Source organism: Cherax quadricarinatus, chromosome 41, assembly GCF_038502225.1.
Source record: "Cherax quadricarinatus isolate ZL_2023a chromosome 41, ASM3850222v1, whole genome shotgun sequence".
Classification (NCBI taxonomy): domain Eukaryota; kingdom Metazoa; phylum Arthropoda; class Malacostraca; order Decapoda; family Parastacidae; genus Cherax; species Cherax quadricarinatus.
Window position 1 is genome coordinate 22,882,559 of NC_091332.1, and position 18,993 is coordinate 22,901,551.

An 18,993-nucleotide genomic window follows, 5' to 3' on the forward strand; every position below is an offset into this window, starting at 1 on the left:
CCATCCTGCGTGATGGAATATGAGAGGGAAGCATAAGCAATTTACAAGCCTCCTTTCTCAAGTCTCTGTATTAGATTAATAAAGTTCCTAGTGGGCGAAACGTCTCTTAATAAACATAACCAAGTGTTGCACTTGTTTTGTTCATTAACTATCAGTGTTATATATCATTAATCAAATTAAAATCAAGATAAGATTAGAAGTGATGAGTACATGCTGTGATGAGTACATGCTGTGATGAGTCCTCTGATCATATAGCTAATTCAGTTAGTACCGAAGATCCTCAAGCATTTATCACTGACATCAACAGCCCAGCATCAAATAAAGAAAAAAGACAGATCACAATATGAAAAAGACGTAGTAATACTAAACAATGACAGAAATAATGCAGCAATATAAAATAACATTAATTATGTGGAAGAGAAATATGAGAAAGCATGACTTAAACCGCAGTAATATCACCTGGGAAAAATCCAGACACATGGAGCAGCAAACTGCTTGAAGGTGTAATGCGAAATTGCCTAAACTAACGTGTTAAATAAGCGACGAAGGTAAAGGGAAATAATCTGGCAAGACTGAACCTTGTGCAGGAAAGCGATGTAGATACACACACAACTATATTTCATATATATATATGTGTGTGTGTGTGTGTGTGTGTGTGTGTGTGTGTGTGTGTGTGTGTGTGTGTGTGTGTGTGTGTGTGTGTGTATATCTCAATGAAATCACAAAAAAAGTGATTTTGAATCATTAACATAACTGCGGCTTGACCAAGACTCGACCCTGCGTTCCCATGCAGGGTCGAGTCCTGGCCAAGTTCACCAGTTAGAGCAGCCAGGTCACCAGTTAGAGCAGCCAGGTCACCAGTTAGAGCAGCCAGGTCACCAGTTAGAACAACCAGTGTCACATAAATTGGCATGCGTGTATTTCTACACACTATAAATGGCACGGAATTTTCAACAATTTTCGGTAAGGTTAAATTGACGTATATGAAACTATATTTCCGTATAATTTCCCGAAATTAACGAAAATATAAAAAAACGGGAGACTTATGATTGTCGGAGTGTATATTTGTAAACCGTAAGAAGGATTAACATACACTGCCACATATAAGACTACTTAGCAAAGTACAGAAGCGTGCAGGGGAGTTAAAAGAAAAGTATTAATGTAGGAATGGGAACAGTTGAACAGTATTATAATTATAATCACGGGGAGCGCTAAACCCGTGGGGATTATACAGCGCCTGTGGTGGGGGGGGATGGAAGGTATTCAGGTTCAATTCAGGGAACTGGAGCACAGATCCAATTCCCTAAATCAAGAGCCCCTCACCAGCGTCAAGGAACCTCCCTTGAGAGGAGTTGAACAGTAGAAAGTCACTATACGGGATGATTCATCGGGATGGGAGCGTAACCAATGGAGTCCCACAAGGATCAGTGTTGTGCTCAATACTGTTTACAGGAATTAGCTCCCGTGTGTCCTTGTTTCTACGACGTCAAAGTAATAAGAATATTCAATAAACTGAAGAGTATGAAAGAAAATTGGAAGAAGACATAGGCAGACTTTACAAAAAGTCACTAAATTGTTAATGGCATTTAAGCTTAGCAAAAGGAAGGTTATAAAGCTGAAGCCAGGAAAGGCGGTGAAAAACACAGAATAATGTGGGGGAAAGGAGAAGGAAAGCTCAAAGAAAGTTGAAAAAAGTACTTAGCAATAACTATTACCCTAAACCTGTCTCCTGCATATGTGTACAGAACAGCAGCAGCAGCAACAGCAGCACAGGCTCAGCTTGCAAACACGGAGTAAGTGACTTTAAAGAACCTAGACAAAGACTGGTTTAAAACACTTTACATCTCATAGGTGCCACCCATTCTTGATTATAAAGTTCCGGTGTGGAGCCCACACACTGTAAGACATAGTGAAACTTAAGAGAGTGAAAAGGAGAGCATCAAGCCTGGTGTATGAGCTGAAGGAACTGAGATACGAAGAATGTAAGAAATAGACCTGAACTCACTGGAGAAGCGAAGAACAAGAGCGGACGTGATCATAACAGTATAGAACCATGGAGAAAACTTAAAAAAAAAAAAACTAATGAAAGCTTTTATTCTTAGAATGTGCTCATTGTGTCCGCTATTATTACCGATTTATAACCAGTCATCAAGTACAGGGTTAATGGTATTAGGAGTAATTGTGTTACATGCGACCATGAGGTGCTCTCATAAATATACGACACTGAATTTTTTAATTTTCTCCGTGAAGATCAACACCTTTTGTGGTCCCCAGAGACACATATACAGGTACTGACAGGAAAGATCCCATGAGGGCGAGCCTTGAAGTGGGAACAGGCGAAAAAGAAACTCTTGATAGAAGACTCTTCCGTTGGAAAGAAAGGGCCTGAGGTTTAGCTAGCCGCGGAGCAATCGTGGCAGGTTGAATACTGCAGACAGATCACCGGACGCAACAGGCGCAGGATCCCAGGAAGCAGGAGGTGGCAGGTGACCTGGGTCTTCTTGATTCTACCCTCGGTGTCTTGGTGTAGAGATCGTTCACAGCAGGAATGGAGGTGGCAAGAGGGGTCCCATATCGTACTATTTTCCCCTCTCATATCTGGCCGGTGTAAATACCCATTGACAATACTGTTCAGGGTGTTGGTGCTGGTGCTGACGCAGACTGATGATGCAAGTCGTGCTTCAGTACAGCGTCTTTTAAAGTTGTGCAGTACATGACTAGTCGAGTAGATGTTGCCTCTATGCACGTCTGTGAATTTTGCAGTACAATTACGTGTGCCTTGACACAATTAAATGGCTGTCATGCAGTTACAACAACAGAATCCCAACTGTCGCATATGTGTCTTATTCATCAAACTCAAATGATACAGGGAAACTACCAGAGGTGTTGGAAACAGGGGCGGATCTACTATGAAACTAATGAAGCTTGAGTTTCAGGGTCCCTAATTCCGGAGGGGCCTACTTGGGTCTACTGTATGAGGTGTTGCGAAGGGGCACCTATAACAGTTCAGGCTTCAGGGCCCCAAAAATGTAGGTCCGCCACTGGTTGGAAGACAGCCAAATCTCATTATTTAAGAAAGGGGACAGACAGGTAACATTAAACTACACACCAGTGTGAGTGACAAGCATATTATGTAAGGTTATGGAGAGGTTAATCAAGAGTGGTGGATCATACACAACCAGCAAGGTTTGTGGAAATAGTAAATTCTGTCTCACAAACCTTATTCAGTTTTATAACAAGGTACCAGAAGTTAGGCAAGAGAGAGAGATGGGTGAAGAGTATGTTGTTGGATTATAGAAATGCGTGTGACACAGTACCACACAAGAATCCGACGTATAAGCTAGAGCAGGAAGCAGGAATAACAGGGAATGCAATTCACTGGATCAAAAAATTCCCAACAGGAAGAAAAATAGTGACAGTTCAGGAAGAGATATCAGAATGAGCAAGTGTGACAAGTAGTTTCACAAAGATTATTACTGAGACCTGCACTATTTCTGGCTTATGAGAACAACAGGCCAGAAGGAACAGTCTGGTATATCCATGCTCGCAGATGATGTGAAACTAATAAGGAAAATAAAAACAGGACCTGAACAAGCTGCAGTATTGGTGTGACAGTGGTTTTTGGAAGTGACCCCAGCAAATAAGCGGTTATAAAAATTGGGGAAGGGCACAAAAAACAGAAATTGAGTACAGGTTCAGGGAACAAGGTTGCAAACCTCACTCAAGGAAGATCTATGGGTGAGCACAGTAAGGAGTATATCGCCCGAGGTGAACATCAACACTAACCTCTGCAGTAAATGCGCGTCTGGCAAATCTAACATTAGTTTTCAAGAACTTAAACAAAGAGTTTACGACACGTGTCGGAACCAGCTTGAAGTATACAGCACCAGTATGGATCCAACAATATGAAAATGGAGTATGGAACTGAGAAAAGTGGAGGCGGCAACGAACCTAGTGCCAGAACCCAAGAATATGAGCTATGAAGAGAGATTGAAGGAGCTGAATCCGATGACATTAGGTAACACAAGGACCAGGAAAGACATGAAGAGAGAAGCAGATACACAAATGGAAGTTAAAAAAAAACAAGAGATGAGTCACGGGGATATTAGTTCTTCAGTCTCAGGGTGTTCAGGAAGTGGAACAACCTGGACAGCCAAGTGGTAAGAGCAGGATCTATGCATAACGTCAACCACAGGCAAGATAGAGCTCACAAAGCCAGGAAGAGGGAGAGAGAGAGAGAGAGAGAGAGAGAGAGAGAGAGAGAGAGAGAGAGAGAGAGAGAGAGAGAGAGAGAGAGAGAGAGAGAGAGAGAGAGAGACAGAGAGAGACAGAGAGAGACAGAGAGAGACAGAGACAGAGAGAGAGACAGAGAGAGAGACAGAGAGAGAGACAGAGAGAGACAGAGAGAGACAGAGAGACAGAGAGACAGAGAGACAGAGAGAGAGACAGAGACCTACCAGCGGCCAGTTTGAGGAACCGCCAAAAGATGAGAATCGACCCTTGCAACCATGAAAAGGTGAGTACAAAGACATGACTATTCATTACACACACACATCGGGGCCAGGAGCTCAGACTCGACCCCTGCAACCTCAACTAGGTGAGTACACACACACACACACACACACACACACACAGAGAGAGAGGTACGATAAAGCTCATGGTTCAGAGAGAATGACCTAGTGGCGACCAGTGAAGAGGCGGGGCCAGGAGCTTGGACTCGACCCCTGCAACCTCAACTAGGTGAGTACACACACACACACACACACACACACACACACACACTGTAAGAAGGCTTTTGACACAGTTCCACACCAGAGATTAGTGCAAAAGCTGGAGGACCAGGCAGGGATAACAGGGAAGGCACTACAATGAATCAGGGAATACCTGTCGGGAAGACAGCAGCGAGTCATGGTACGTGACGAGGAGTCAGAGTGGGCGCCTGTGACGAGCGAGGTTCCACAGGGGTCAGTCTTAGGACCGGTGCTGTTTCTGGTATATGTGAACGACATGACAGAAGGAACAGACTCCGAAGTGTCCCTGTTTGCAGATGATGTGAAGTTGATGAGAATTCAATCGGACGAGGACCAGGCGGAACTACAAAGGGATCTGGACAGGCCTGGTCCAGAAACTTGCTCGTGGAGTTCAACCCCACCAAGTGCTAAGTCATGAAGACTGGGGAAGGGCAAAGACGACCCTAAACTGAATACAGTCTAGGGAGCCAGAGACTACAAACCTCATTCAAGGGAAAGGATCTTGGGGTGAGTGTAACACCGGGCACATCTCCTGAGGCGCACATCAACCAAATAACTGCTGCAGCATATAGGCGCCTAGCAAACCTAAGAATAGTATTCAGACATCTCAATAAGGAATCGTCCAGGACCCTGTACACCGTGTATGTCAGGCCTATACTGGAGTATCCAGCACCAGTTTGGAACCCACACCTAGCCAAGCATGTAAGGAAATTAGAGAAAGTGCAAAGGTTTGCAACAAGACTACTCCCGTAGCTAAGGGGCATGTCCTACGAGGAGAGGTTAAGGGAAATAGACCTGATGACACTGGAGGAGAGAAAAGATAGGGGGGATTATGATAACGACATAAAATACTGAGAGGAATTGACAAGGTGGACATAGGATGTTCCAGAGATGGGACACAGCAACAAAGGGACACAGTTGGAAGTTGAAGGCTCAAATGAATCACAGGGATATTTGGAAGTATTTCTTCAGTCACAGAGTAGTCAGGAAGTGGAACAGTCTGGGAAGTGATGTACTGGAGGCAGGATCCATACACAGCTTTAAGAAGAGGTACGATAAAGCTCATGGAGCAGGAAGAGTGACCTGGTAGTGACCAGTGAAGAGGCGGGGCCAGGAACTGTGACTCGACCTCTGCAAACAACTAGGTGAACACACACACACACACACACACACACACACACACACACACACACACACACACACACACACACACGTGTACCTACCTGCCTGGGGCTCACCACCACTTGGTAAAGGCGTCAGTAATGTCGGTGGACACACCAGGGGCGTGCTGGTGTGAGTTTTCACTTGGAGTCGTCCACCACTGTCAACATTTCTAGGTGTATTTACGTACATGCTGGGCCCAAATCTGGGAGGAAACACTAAACGCTAGTTGAAACAAACAAGAGCACAACGTTGCTTGCAATATTCCCACACCACATTGGGTTTAATGTTGCGAATTGCGGGTGTTTGGCGGTGGTGGTAGTGGTGAGAGAGCGAGGGTTAGCCAAGGTCGAGTCACACACACACACACACACACACACACACACACACACACACACACACACATTTTCGGGGCCAGGAGCTGAGTCTCGACCCCTGCAACCACAATTAGGTGAGTACACACACATCACTACCACATCCCTCAGTCTGCCAACATTTGCTGGTGTCACAATCACATCCTTCTTGCCACCTCTTCACTGCAACCATGGGTTCCTGACAACCACCACCACCACCACCACCGCTTCACCACTACTACCAACATGTCTTTCCTCTCACCAGCCCTTCACTGCTACCACCATTTCCTGGCAACTACTACTTCAATCACCACAATTTAACAGCTACCACCACTAGCTTCTATCATATAACACGATGCAAAGAGTTGTGCTGAGAGTACGCTGAGTCACTGTGTGTGCTCCACCCACCTACACACACACACACACACACACACACACACACACACACACACACACACACACACACACACACAGGAACTTGGACTCGAACCCTGCAACCTCAACTAGGTGAGTACACACACACACAAACACACACACCTTCGGTCTGCCGTACACTTATACACTACACTAACATTGCAGTCTCAGAGTGACTGCATCACACCAGTAGTGGTGCAAGTGGCTGCATCACTAATAGTGGTGTAAGCGGACAGTGTGAGCATCAGTGCCTCATTGTCAACAACACCTTCACTAAGACTTATATAACCCTGGCTGGCACTCTGCCACAGCCTGCCTCTCTCACGTTATCCTTGCAGTGTTATCCAGTAGGGGTGACAGGCCAGAAATGGTGGCAGGCCAGCATGAGTGGCAGGCCAGCAGTGGTGGCAGGCCAGTGTAGGGCGGTGTGTCACCTTGGTACACACAGGTGTGTCTCTGAGGGTGTCTGGGAATATCACCTGCACCCACCATACACACACACACGCACAAGCACGCACGCACGCACACACACACACACACACACACACACACACACACACACACACACACACACACACACACACACACACACACACACACACAGGTTTATTATATAGTGTGCTAGCGTGCCAGGGAGCATGACCTACACCATAACAACACACACACACGAGGTACACTGTGTCAGTGATCACTACCACCACCACACGTTGTGTAAAGGAGCAGCAGGCACAGTACAGTAAGACAAGGTTCACACCTGGTGGGTGTGAAAAAGCAGGACACTGTTGTGGTAACCCAGGACCATAGCACACGCACACACAACGTTGTCTCACACCCTCCCTCACTCACAACACTACTACTGCCGCCCGCCACCGCGCGCCTTCTCTCCCTGCTCGTGTCTCAACAACCCTTCCGCACTCCCTTCCTCCCACCCTCCCTGCCTGCCCTTCCTCCCTCCCTTACTGCCAGCCATCCTTCCCTGTCTGCCCTTCACCTCCTGCTCGTGCCTCAACCCTCCCTGTCCTCCTTCCCAGGCTTCTCCTCCCTACCTTCCTGCCCCTGGAGGAGAGGGAGGGGTAGTCGAGGGTCGGGGACACGAAGGCAGCATTTGCTTGCCTGCCTCCTCGCATGGTGAGCAAGGTGTCCACAACACTCCATTATTATTATTATTATAGTACATCTACGCCACCGCTACCACGCTTGGAGTAATTGTAATTGAAGCTCTATGTAATTAATTACATTTTTAGTAACTGTAATTAAACATTTAGCCTAAGAAGTAATTGCAACTGACTGATTATTGTCAAGCTTATACCTGCTTGAATTACACCATAAAACTGGGGTCCAACAGGATGAATCGTCACTTAAGACGCCCTGCCTGTTTCCGTTCATACCCTCTGGAACTGAAAGTAAACAGAAATCATACACTCATGAACTAGAAAAGAAATGAAAAAAAGTATATATCAGAAGACTGCGTTTTGTTTGACGAAGATCCCTTGGTCTACGGGAGGGATTCTCCTCCAGTGTTGCTGCCCGAGAAGAAACCAACACCGTCAGAGTATTTAGCAGAGAAGTAATTTTTTTTCACTCCCAGTAGGGAGAAGTTAGGACCTGCAACCCTCCGTTAACTTCTGATTAAGTGCAAACTAGAAATTTATGAGTGTCCTCCATGCTTGAATCTTAACGAACTGTACTGTGTGAAAATGGATGTAACTTATTTAAGTTGTTGTGCAACATTTATGTCAGTATCAGTCTCAATATTGTGTACGTTGTGAAATACCTCATTTGAGACTTTCTGCAACACTTAACTGAAGTTATGGTGTTTAAAATGTCGAGAATCAAAAGAATACTATTAAACGAAGGAGTTCTGAAGCTCGATTGCTAGCGAACTCAGCTCACACAGTGAGGCTCGTGGTTCGATCCCCGGTACGGCTGGAAACATTAGGACGTGTTTCCTTAAGATAACTGCTGTCCATGTTCACTTATCAGTAAAATGGGCACCTGGGTGCTAGTGGACTGGTGTGGGTCGCATTCTGGTACAAAACTGACCTAATTTGCTGGAAATGTTCAGCATAACAAGCGGCTTTCTATATGGTAGTATATCATTGATGTCAGCTAGGACTGTATACCTTGTACATGTACTTGTAGAAATAAACATTATTATTAAACATTAAGTCTTAATTAAATCTAACACAGTAAAGTACATTATGTGAAACGAAATTTATTTAGTTATGTGTAATCTCGCTGGATCACTGGTTGGTTTAGTATCAGAAATATTACGCACATGTTCTTCAACTGTTTGACTCTTGATTGTAAGTGTGAATAATGTCATTTTCGTGTCTTGTTCCAGTTCTTGTATTTAAATACAAAATATGAAGAAAAATGACTGCTTATTATTACGAATATTTCAATAATGATTTCTACATTAGTAAAATGTGAGGTAATTTAAAAGAATTTAAAACAAGATATCAAGTGTAATTCTAATATATTTCTGATCAAGAAATTGTAATGGAAAATCTGGAATGCTATTTGAAACTGAATCATGTAGTCACTAGAAGCCTGGCCACCAGTATCACTAGTACTACCACCAGTGCCACTAGTACCACCACCACCAGCACCACTACCAGTATCACTAGTACCACCACCAGTATCACTAGTACCATTACCAGTACCAGCATCACTAGTACCACCACCAGTATCACTAATACCACCACAAGTACCACTAGTAGTACCACCAGTATCACTAGCACCACCACCAGTACTATTACCACCACCAGTATCACTAGTACCACCAATCTCACTACCAGTATCGCTACTACCACCACCAGTACCACTACCAATATCACTATTACCACCACCAGTATCACTAGTACCACCAGTATCACTAGTACCACCACCAGTACCACTAGTACCACTACCAGTATCACTAGTACCACCACCAGTATCACTAATACCATCACCAGTAACACCACCAGTATCACGAGTACCACCACCAGTATCACTAGTACCACCGCCAGTACCACTAGTATCACCACCAGTACCAAGAGTATCACCCCCAGTACCAGTACCAACACCACCAGTAACAACCTGCACCATCACCAGTACCACCCCCAACCGCACCACCACCACCGGTACCATCACCACCACCATCACCACAACCAGTCTCAGTAGTAGTACCAGTTCCTAGTAACCAGTTACCAGTAACCAGTGTACCAGTAGATGACTCACTACCAACCGTCTGTGTGAATCACTGTTATTCATATTGCTGCTGACCATAGCAGGATTTCAAACACCCCTCACCCGTAGGCACTTGTGGGTCAGTCGAAGATAGGGAGCAGAGAGAGGCAGGTTGGCTGTTGGTGCTTTCCCATACTTTCCGTTATATTATACATACTACCAGCCTACGTGAGTATTCTTACCCCATCCACGTTATCGAAAACCCACTTGACACCAGTACCACCACCAGGACCACCACCATCACCACAACCAGTACCACCACTAGTACCACCACCACCAATACCACCACCACCACCAGTACCACTACCACCACCACTATACCACCACTATTACCACCAATGACCATTACAGTCACCACCACCACAATCACCAACAGTGTCCACTACAGTCACCACCACCACAATCACCAGTGACCAGTAGAGTTACCACCACCACTAGTGATAAGTACAGTCACCACTACCACTAATGACCAATACAGTCACCACCACCACCAGTGACCAGTACAGTCACCACTACCACCAGTGACCACTACAGTCACCACTACCACTAGTGACTGGTACAGTCACCACCACCAGTGACCAGTACAGTCATCACCAGCAACACCTCAGCTACCTGAGTGGTGTTGCTGCAGCAGACAAGAGTGAGGTCGGTGTAACACAACAACACATGAATCACATAAATACTGCTACACCTGATGCACCAAAGTAATACCAGGCACACAAGTGCACGCACTCACGCACGGACACGCGCGCGCGCAGACACACACACTCGACCCCTGCAATCACAATTAGGTGAGTACACACACACACACACACACACACACACAGTTCTGACTTACATGCACAGGGGTCCTGATCAGCAAAATGCACAAAATCAACAAGAACATCAGCTGGGACCAGGTGAACCATGTCTTAAATGAAACATGTTGGGAAGATATCTTAAATAACATGGATCCAAACAGTGTCTTGAAAGGATCAACTTCTGGGCAGCTGAAGTATGTTCAAGGCATATTCCCCTAAGAAAGAAGAGAAGAAGTAAACTGGAGAAAGACGCTCCCTCTACAGAAGATGACGAAGAATCACTGAGCTCCTCAAGAACACTTGATTATCTGAAACATGGAAGGAAGCGCTGAGCAGGGAAGTGGAAAATATCGAACTTAAGTTAAAGGACTCTTACAGGACCCAGGAGAGACAGGAGGAGCAAAAAGCGATTAGTGAAATTGAAAGAAATTCGAAATATTTATTTTCATATGCCAAAACAAGGCAAATACCACATGTAGTATCGGGCCCTTGCTCAGACAGGATGGAACTTACACAGATGACAATACAGAAAATGAGCGAGATACTGAAATCTCAATACAACTCTGTGTTTAGCGAACAACTAATCAGTCTAAAGATCGACAATCCAAATTATTTTTTCATGAATGAGCCTCAAAACTCCATCAATGTATGCCAGATTTCCGAGATTACCCTAACTCCAACACAATTTGAGAAAGCCATTGACAACATGCACATGCATTCAGCCCCAGGCCCAGACTCGTGGAACTCTGTGTTCATTAAGAACTGCAAGAACCCCTTCCACGTGCCCTGAGTATACTATGGAGAAGCTTAGACTTGGGTGAAATTTCAGTCACTAAAAACAACGAATACAGCCCCACTCCATAAGGGTGGCAGCAAAGCGTTAGCTAAGAACTACAGACCAATAGCTCTGGCGTCCCACTAAAAATCTCTGAAAGTGTGCTAAGAAGTACGATCACAAACCACTTTGAGTCCCAAAAACTGCACAATCCAGGGCAACATGGGTTCAGGGCAGGTCGCTCCTGCCTCTCACAACTACTAGATCACTATGATATGGTCTTGGATGCACTGGAAGAAAAACAGAATGCAGATGTAATATACACAGACTTTGCAAAACCCATTCACAAGTGCGATCATGGCGTAACAGCGCACAAAATGCGTGCTAAATAAATAATTGGCAAAGTGGGGAGATGGATCTTCAACTTTATAACAAATCGAACACAAATAGTAGTGGTCAACAGACTTACATCGGAAGCTGCCATAGTAAAAAAAAAACTGTTCCACAAGGCACAGTTCTTCATCCTCATATCAGACACAGGCAGAGATGTAATCCACAGCACCGTGTCATCCTTTGCAGACGATACCAGAATCTGCATGAGACTGTCATCTACTGAGGACGCGGTTAACCTCCAAGAAGAAATAAACAAAGTTTTCCAGTGGGCAACGGTAAACAATATGATGCTCAATGAAGACAAATTCCAACTACTACGTTATGGAAAACTGGAGGAGAAAATAACTAGAATTGAGTATACTACAAACTCTGATCATACAATAGAGCGGAAAAATAATGTAAGGGACTTGGGAGTAGTAATGTCTGAGGATATCACTTTCAAAGATCACAACAGTGCCACGATCACAACTGCAAAGAAAATGATAGGATGGATAATGAGAACGTTCAAAACGAGAGATGACATGCCAATGATCTTTTTCAAATCACTTGTTCTCTCTAGGCTGGAATACTGCTGTACATTAACATCTCCGTCCAAAGCAGGTGAAACTGCAGATCTAGAGAATTTACAGAGAACCTTTAATGCACAAGTTCTATCAAACACCTCAAATACTGGGAACGCTTGGAAGCATTTAACTTGTACTCACTGGAACGCAGGCGAGAGATATACATCATAATCTACACTTGGAAAATCCTACAAGGAATGGTCCCGAATCTGCACACAGAAATCACTCACTAAGAAAGTAAAAGACTGGGCAGGCGATGCAAAATACCCCAATGAAAAGTAGGGGCGCCACTGGTACACTAAGAGAAAACACCATAAGTGTCCGGGGCCCAAGACTGTTCAACAGCCTCCCACCATGCATAAAAGGAATTACCAACAGGCCCCTGGCTGCCTTCAAGAGTAAGCTGGACAGATACTTAAAGTCGGTGCCGGATCAGGCGGGCTGTGGTTCGTACGCTGTACTACGTGCGGCCAGCAGTAACAGCCTGGTTGATTAGGCCCTGTTCCACCAGGAGGCCTGGTCGTGGACCTGGCCACGGGGACGTTGATCAGCGGAATACCCTCTAGGTAGACACACACACACATACACACACACACACACACACACACACACACACACACAGTGAAGAGGCGGGGCCAGGAGCTATGACTCGACCCCTGCAAACACAATTAGGTGAGGTGAGTACAGAGGAGGAGCAGGCAGGAATAGCAGTGAAAGTACTGCAATGGATCAGGGAATACCTGATAGGAAGGAAACAACGTGTGTTGGTACGAGACGAGGTGTCAGGTGACTATGTGTCGAGTGGAGTTCCACAAGGGTCAGTCCTACGTCCGGTGTTGTTTCTTGTATATGTGAATGACATAACGTAAGGGATAGATTCAGAGGTGTGTCTGTTTGCAGACAATGTGAAACTAATGAGGAGAATACAAGCGGACGAGGATCAGGTAGGACTACAAAGCGATCTGGACAGGCTGCAAGCCTTGTCCGACAAATGGCTCCTGGAGTTTAATCCTTGCAAGAACAAAGTTATGAAGCTTGGGGAAGGATAAAGAAGACCGCATACAGAGTACAGCCTAAGAGGTTAAAGGCTGCTAAACTCACTCAAGGAAAAGGACCATGGAATCAGCATCATACCGAGCACATCGCCTGAGGCGCACATCAGTCAAATAACTGCTACAGCATATGGGCGCCTGGCAAACCTAAGAACAACGTTTCGACATCTAAGTAAGGATTCATTCAATACATTGTACACCATGTACGTCAGGCCCATACTGGAGCCCCCACCCGGTCAAACACGTTAAGAAATTAGAGAAGGTGCAAAGATTTGCAGTAATATTAGTCCCGGAGCTGAGGGGTATGTCCTACTAGCAGTAGTTAAGAGAACTCAACCTGACAACACTGGAGAACAATAGGGATAGGGGGGGGGCATGATAATGACATAAAATACTGAGAGGAATTGACAAGGTGGATAGGGACAGGATGTTTCAAGAGATAGAACACGAAAACAAGGGGTCACAAGTGGAAGCTGAAAACTCAGATGAGTCACAGGGATGTTAGGAAGTATTTCTTCAGTCACAGAGTTGTCAGGAAGTGAAACAATCATGTAGTGGAGGCAGAATCCACACACAGTTTTAAGAAGAGGTACGATAAAGCTCATCAAGCTGAGAGTGTGTGGACCTAGTAGCAACAAGCGAAGAGGTCGGGGCCAGGAGCTATGAATCGACCCCTACAACCTCAAATAGGTGACTACAAATACACACACACACACACACACACACACACACACACACCAACACCCACACTGCCGAACCCCGCACTCACACCTCTCCAACAGCACACGCCCAAGTCAGTAGTACGAATCATGTACTGGTACGTGTACCGTATGATAGTAGTAACCATTTAGAGTGTACTCAATACTAGCCCTTATAGGGCTAGCCGCTGAGCATGCATCAGCCTGAGGGTGAACTCAGGAGAGTTCAAACCTGGAGTGTGAGAGCGTAGATGCATCACATTGACTCTCTTACAGTATCCAAATTCTCATCTACAATAAACAGCATAACTTGAGTCGTCTTTGGTGGGCGCCGTGCAGGTAAGAGCTGTGGGCACGACGCCGGGCAGGTGAGGGTCACGGGCACGACGCCGGGCCAGTGAGGGTCATGGGCAGGACGCCGTGCCGGTGAGGGGTCGTGGGCAGGACGCCGGGCAGGTGAGGGGTGGTGGGCAGGACGCCGGGCTGGTGAGGGGTGGTGGGCAGGACGCCGGGCACGTGAGGGGTGGTGGGCAGGACGCCGGGCTGGTGAGGGGTGGTGGGCAGGACGCCGGGCACGTGGGGGGTGGTGGGCAGGACGCCGGGCGGGTGAGGGGTGGTGGGCAGGACGCCGGGCAGGTGAGGGGGGCAGGACGCCGGGCAGGTGAGGGGTGGTGGGCAGGACGCCGGGCAGGTGAGGGGTGGTGGGCAGGACGCCGGGCAGGTGACGGGTGGTGGGCAGGACGCCGGGCAGGTGAGGGGTGGTGGGCAGGACGCCGGGCAAGTGAGGGCTGGTGGGCCGGACGCCGGGCAGGTGAGGGCTGGTGGGCCGGACGCCGGGCAGGTGAGGGGGGCAGGACGCCGGGCAGGTGAGGGGTGGTGGGCAGGACGCCGGGCAGGTGAGGGGTGGTGGGCAGGACGCCGGGCAGGTGACGGGTGGTGGGCAGGACGCCGGGCAGGTGAGGGGTGGTGGGCAGGACGCCGGGCAAGTGAGGGCTGGTGGGCCGGACGCCGGGCAGGTGAGGGCTGGTGGGCCGGACGCCGGGCAGGTGAGGGGTGGTGGGCCGGACGCCGGGCAGGTGAGGGGTGGTGAGCAGGACGCCGGGCAAGTGAGGGGTTGTGGACAGGACGCCGGGCTGGTGAGGGGTGGTGGGCAGGACGCCGGGCAGGTGAGGGGTGGTGGGCAGGACGCCAGGCAGGTGAGGGATGGTGGGCAGGACGCCGGGCAAACGAGGGGTGGTGGGCAGGATGCCGGGCAGGTGAGGGGTGGTGGGCAGGACGCCGGGCAGGTGAGGGGTGGTGGGCAGAACGCCGGGCAGGTGAGGGGTGGTGGGCAGGACGCCGGGCAGGTGAGGGGTGGTGGGCAGGACGCCGGGCAGGTGAGGGATGGTGGGCAGGACGCCGGGCAGGTGAGGGGGGGCAGGACGCCAGGCAGGAGTGGGGTGGTGGGCAGGACGCCGGGCTGGTGTGGGGTGGTGGGCAGAACGCCGGGCAGGTGAGGGGTGGTGGGCAGGACGCCGGGCAGGTGTGGGGTGGTGGGCAGGACGCCGGGCAAGTGAGGGGTGGTGGGCAGGACGCCGGGCAGGTGAGGGGTGGTGAGCAGGACGCCGGGCAGGTGAGGGGTGGTGAGCAGGACGCCGGGCAGGTGAGGGGTGGTGGGCAGGACGCCGGGCAGGTGAGGGGTGGTGGGCAGGACGCCGGGCAGGTGAGGGGTGGTGAGCAGGACGCCGGGCAGGTGAGGGGTGGTGGGCAGGACGCCGGGCAGGTGAGGGGTGGTGGGCAGGACGCCGGGCAGGTGAGGGGTGGTGGGCAGGACGCCGGGCAGGTGAGGGGTGGTGGGCACACAGGTTGTCATCGTGCACGACTCGGTACAGTCTTCGGGGTTATAAAGTCGTGCGCCAGGATAACAACGTCCAGTCGTACATGTAAACGAGTCTTTAATCTTCCGTCCCCCTCCAGGATTCCTTTACTGCCGCCTTCAGCAGTTCAGAGGCTTCCTAATGTCTTGCTGCCCAACTTGCTTCATGTTGATGAAGAAGACATGTTGACACTGAGAGAGAGAGAGAGAGAGAGAGAGAGAGAGAGAGAGAGAGAGAGAGAGAGAGAGAGAGAGAGAGAGAGAGAGAGAGAGAGAGAGAAACAGACAGACGCGCACGCACGCGCGCACACACACACACACACACACACACACACACACACACACACACACACACACACACAGTGAAGAGGCGGGGCCAGGAGCTATGAATCGACCCTTACAACCACACATAATTGAGTACACACACACACACACACACACACACACACACACACACACACACACACACACTAACACGCACGCAACACTTCACATGACATCATAACATATCCACCAAAACGAGCAGTATTAACACTAGAGCCTTTGCTGTTGCTTCTGTCGCCACCAATATTGTTGTTGCTGCTGCTGGTGCTGCTATTACTACTGATGATACTGTTGTTGAGCTATTACTGATACTCCCTCCGCCTGCTGATGCTGCTCCTGCTGATGTTATTACTGTTTCTGCTGTTACTGCTACTATTAATGATGCTGCTGGTGCTGCTACAGCTTTTGCTGCTGATGCTGCTACTACTACTACTGATGCTGCTACTGCTACTTCTGCTGTTGCTGTTACTACTACTGATGCTGCTGCTACTGCTACTACTACACTACTACTGCTGCTGCTGCCGCCGCCGCCACTACGGCTACTGCTACTACTGCTGCACTACTAATGTTGCTACTGTTGCATCTGTTGCTCTTGTTACTGCTACATCCAGTGGCTGTGAGTGTAGTACGGTGGTGTGGCAGTGAGAATTAAGCTGTGTTTGTGAAGACTGGCCAGGCACAGGATATATACCCTAAGGGCTGTATTTCTCTCTAAGAATATACTCACACTTTAATTCCTGCTTTAAGGATTATGGTATTGATGGTGACACGGTTACCGTACAGCCTTAGTGACTAGCAGTACACTTGACTTTAAACCTCCTATTAACCAGTTAAAGCAACCTGACCAGGCAGGACCAAGGAGGTATCCCTGGGAGTGGGTAGCTGAACACATCGATTCCAGGCTGAGGGACTGATTACCTCAAATTCCTCTTTTCTACCATTATTTTTATGTATTAGATTGATGAAGGCACTGTATGGCGAAACTTTTCCTCAATAAAGATTCCTAAATGTTGCACAAGTCTCTCATTCTTCAACCTGTCGGGTTTTGTAAACCATTTGTCACTGGCTTTATTACACGAGGGTCATTAATAGCACATGTCAACACTCACACCACCAGTCAAGAATAATTTAATCCCTGCCATAAGGAATCAAAATCAACTCTTCATTGCATATAAACATTGAGAAACACCTCTCAGTGTTAACCCAGTTGAGGTTGGGCGGGTGGGTGGGTGGCATCAAGGACAAGTGTATCATCATCACGCAGGACTGACCACAACCTTCACATCATCGACTCGTCCCACGTCGAAAATACACGCCAAAGGTGTTATAAAGAGTTTCATACACCATTACACCAACCACTACACCCTCCCTCTCTCATCATGGAGGCTTCATTGCTAAATTAGACTTACAAGTTAAAAGTGTATAAAGAAATGTGGCATCCTTCATAGGCACATGTGGGTCTTGCTCATCTCCTTCTCCCCTCCCCCCACTTTGGAAGGTTTTAACGATTCGGGAAATCAAAAGCTGTATGATTTTCCACACGGGCCGAGGGGGGTGTTGACCCTCGGAACGAACTTCAGGTAGCAAGTAGATATACCTCTGCATCAAGACTTTCTTCCCTCCTGCCTCAGGACTTAATGAAGCCATCTCACACACACAATTACCCACAATGAAATATTCAAACTATGGGAAACATTAAACCAGCAGGGGTCATATAGCACTCACCGCAGTGAAAAATAAATAACGCCATTTAATAAATCATCGTGAAAGACATGTTGAACATTATTCATCTGTAGTGAAAGAATCCCTTCTACCAGGAATCATTCACTGTAGTACGAGTAGCAAATGAAAGCTTCTTAAAAGAATTGCACTCTGGGATGATTGTTGGTTTAGGATATCTCACCTGCTGGGAAGAGAGAATTAAGGTCCCATCTGATCATACAAGTAGGAATCGAAAGCTAGTTAAAAGTTTTACACTCTGGTAGGATAGTAAATTTAAGAAACGAGATTAAAGGAGACAGAGTTTTAAACGAGAGAAGAGACATGTTTTGAAGAGTACCATTAATGGCGTGGTGGTTGTTTTGTAAGTTATGGTGCAGCCAGTCATTCTCATGACCTTGGCTGCTGTGTCGCCTTTTCTAAAGGTTAAGTCGCCTTACATTAATATTTATATAGCTTATACATGTTCCTTCCGTTCTAACACCAAGGCCACTGATTTTGATATACTGTACTTGTTTGTGGAGCTCTTAAGTATTATTACATCCCCTACTTCTTTGTAAAGTTGGTCTTTTTATATCCTATACTTGTTAGAAGACATAGATAAAAACACTCGCCACAATCTCGCATCATCATTTGCAGACAAACACCAAAATAAACATGAAAAGTGTGGAAAATTGTAAGAATAGGCAATTCAACGGTAACACGTTCCATCTTCTTAGATATGGAAAGAATGAAGAACTCAAAAGGACACTGAATACGAAACGGAAGAGGATCAACAAATGTAATGAAAATAACATGTGAAGGACCTGGGTGTAACAACGCCAGCAGACCGATCTTTCAAAGAACACAAAATAAATATCACGACAGCCAAGAAAGTGAGGGAGTAGATAACGAAAACTTTCAA

At 47.3% G+C, this 18,993-nt stretch overlaps 1 protein-coding gene across 9 annotated transcripts in view; it reads right to left on the reverse strand.

The window, feature by feature from the left end:
- Nucleotides 1–18,993, reverse strand: part of LOC128695988 (CTD small phosphatase-like protein 2-A) — a 455,855-nt gene that overhangs the window by 101,274 nt on the left and 335,588 nt on the right. The window contains exons 1-2 of one of the 9 annotated variants that reach the window (XM_070093078.1): nucleotides 7,434–7,590; nucleotides 5,975–6,117 (exon numbers count right to left, since the gene is read on the reverse strand). The exons of 4 other annotated variants lie outside the window; for them this stretch is intronic. Coding sequence is in view for 1 of the 5 variants with exons in the window: in XM_070093076.1 (XP_069949177.1) it covers nucleotides 4,885–5,009 (125 nt within the window). In the remaining 4 variants the exon portion in view is untranslated. Of the gene's footprint in view, nucleotides 1–4,884; nucleotides 5,015–5,974; nucleotides 6,118–7,433; nucleotides 7,591–18,993 lie in introns of those variants that run through there. 4 more of the 9 variants (XM_070093079.1, XM_070093080.1, XM_070093084.1 and 1 more) reach the window with 4 other exon arrangements.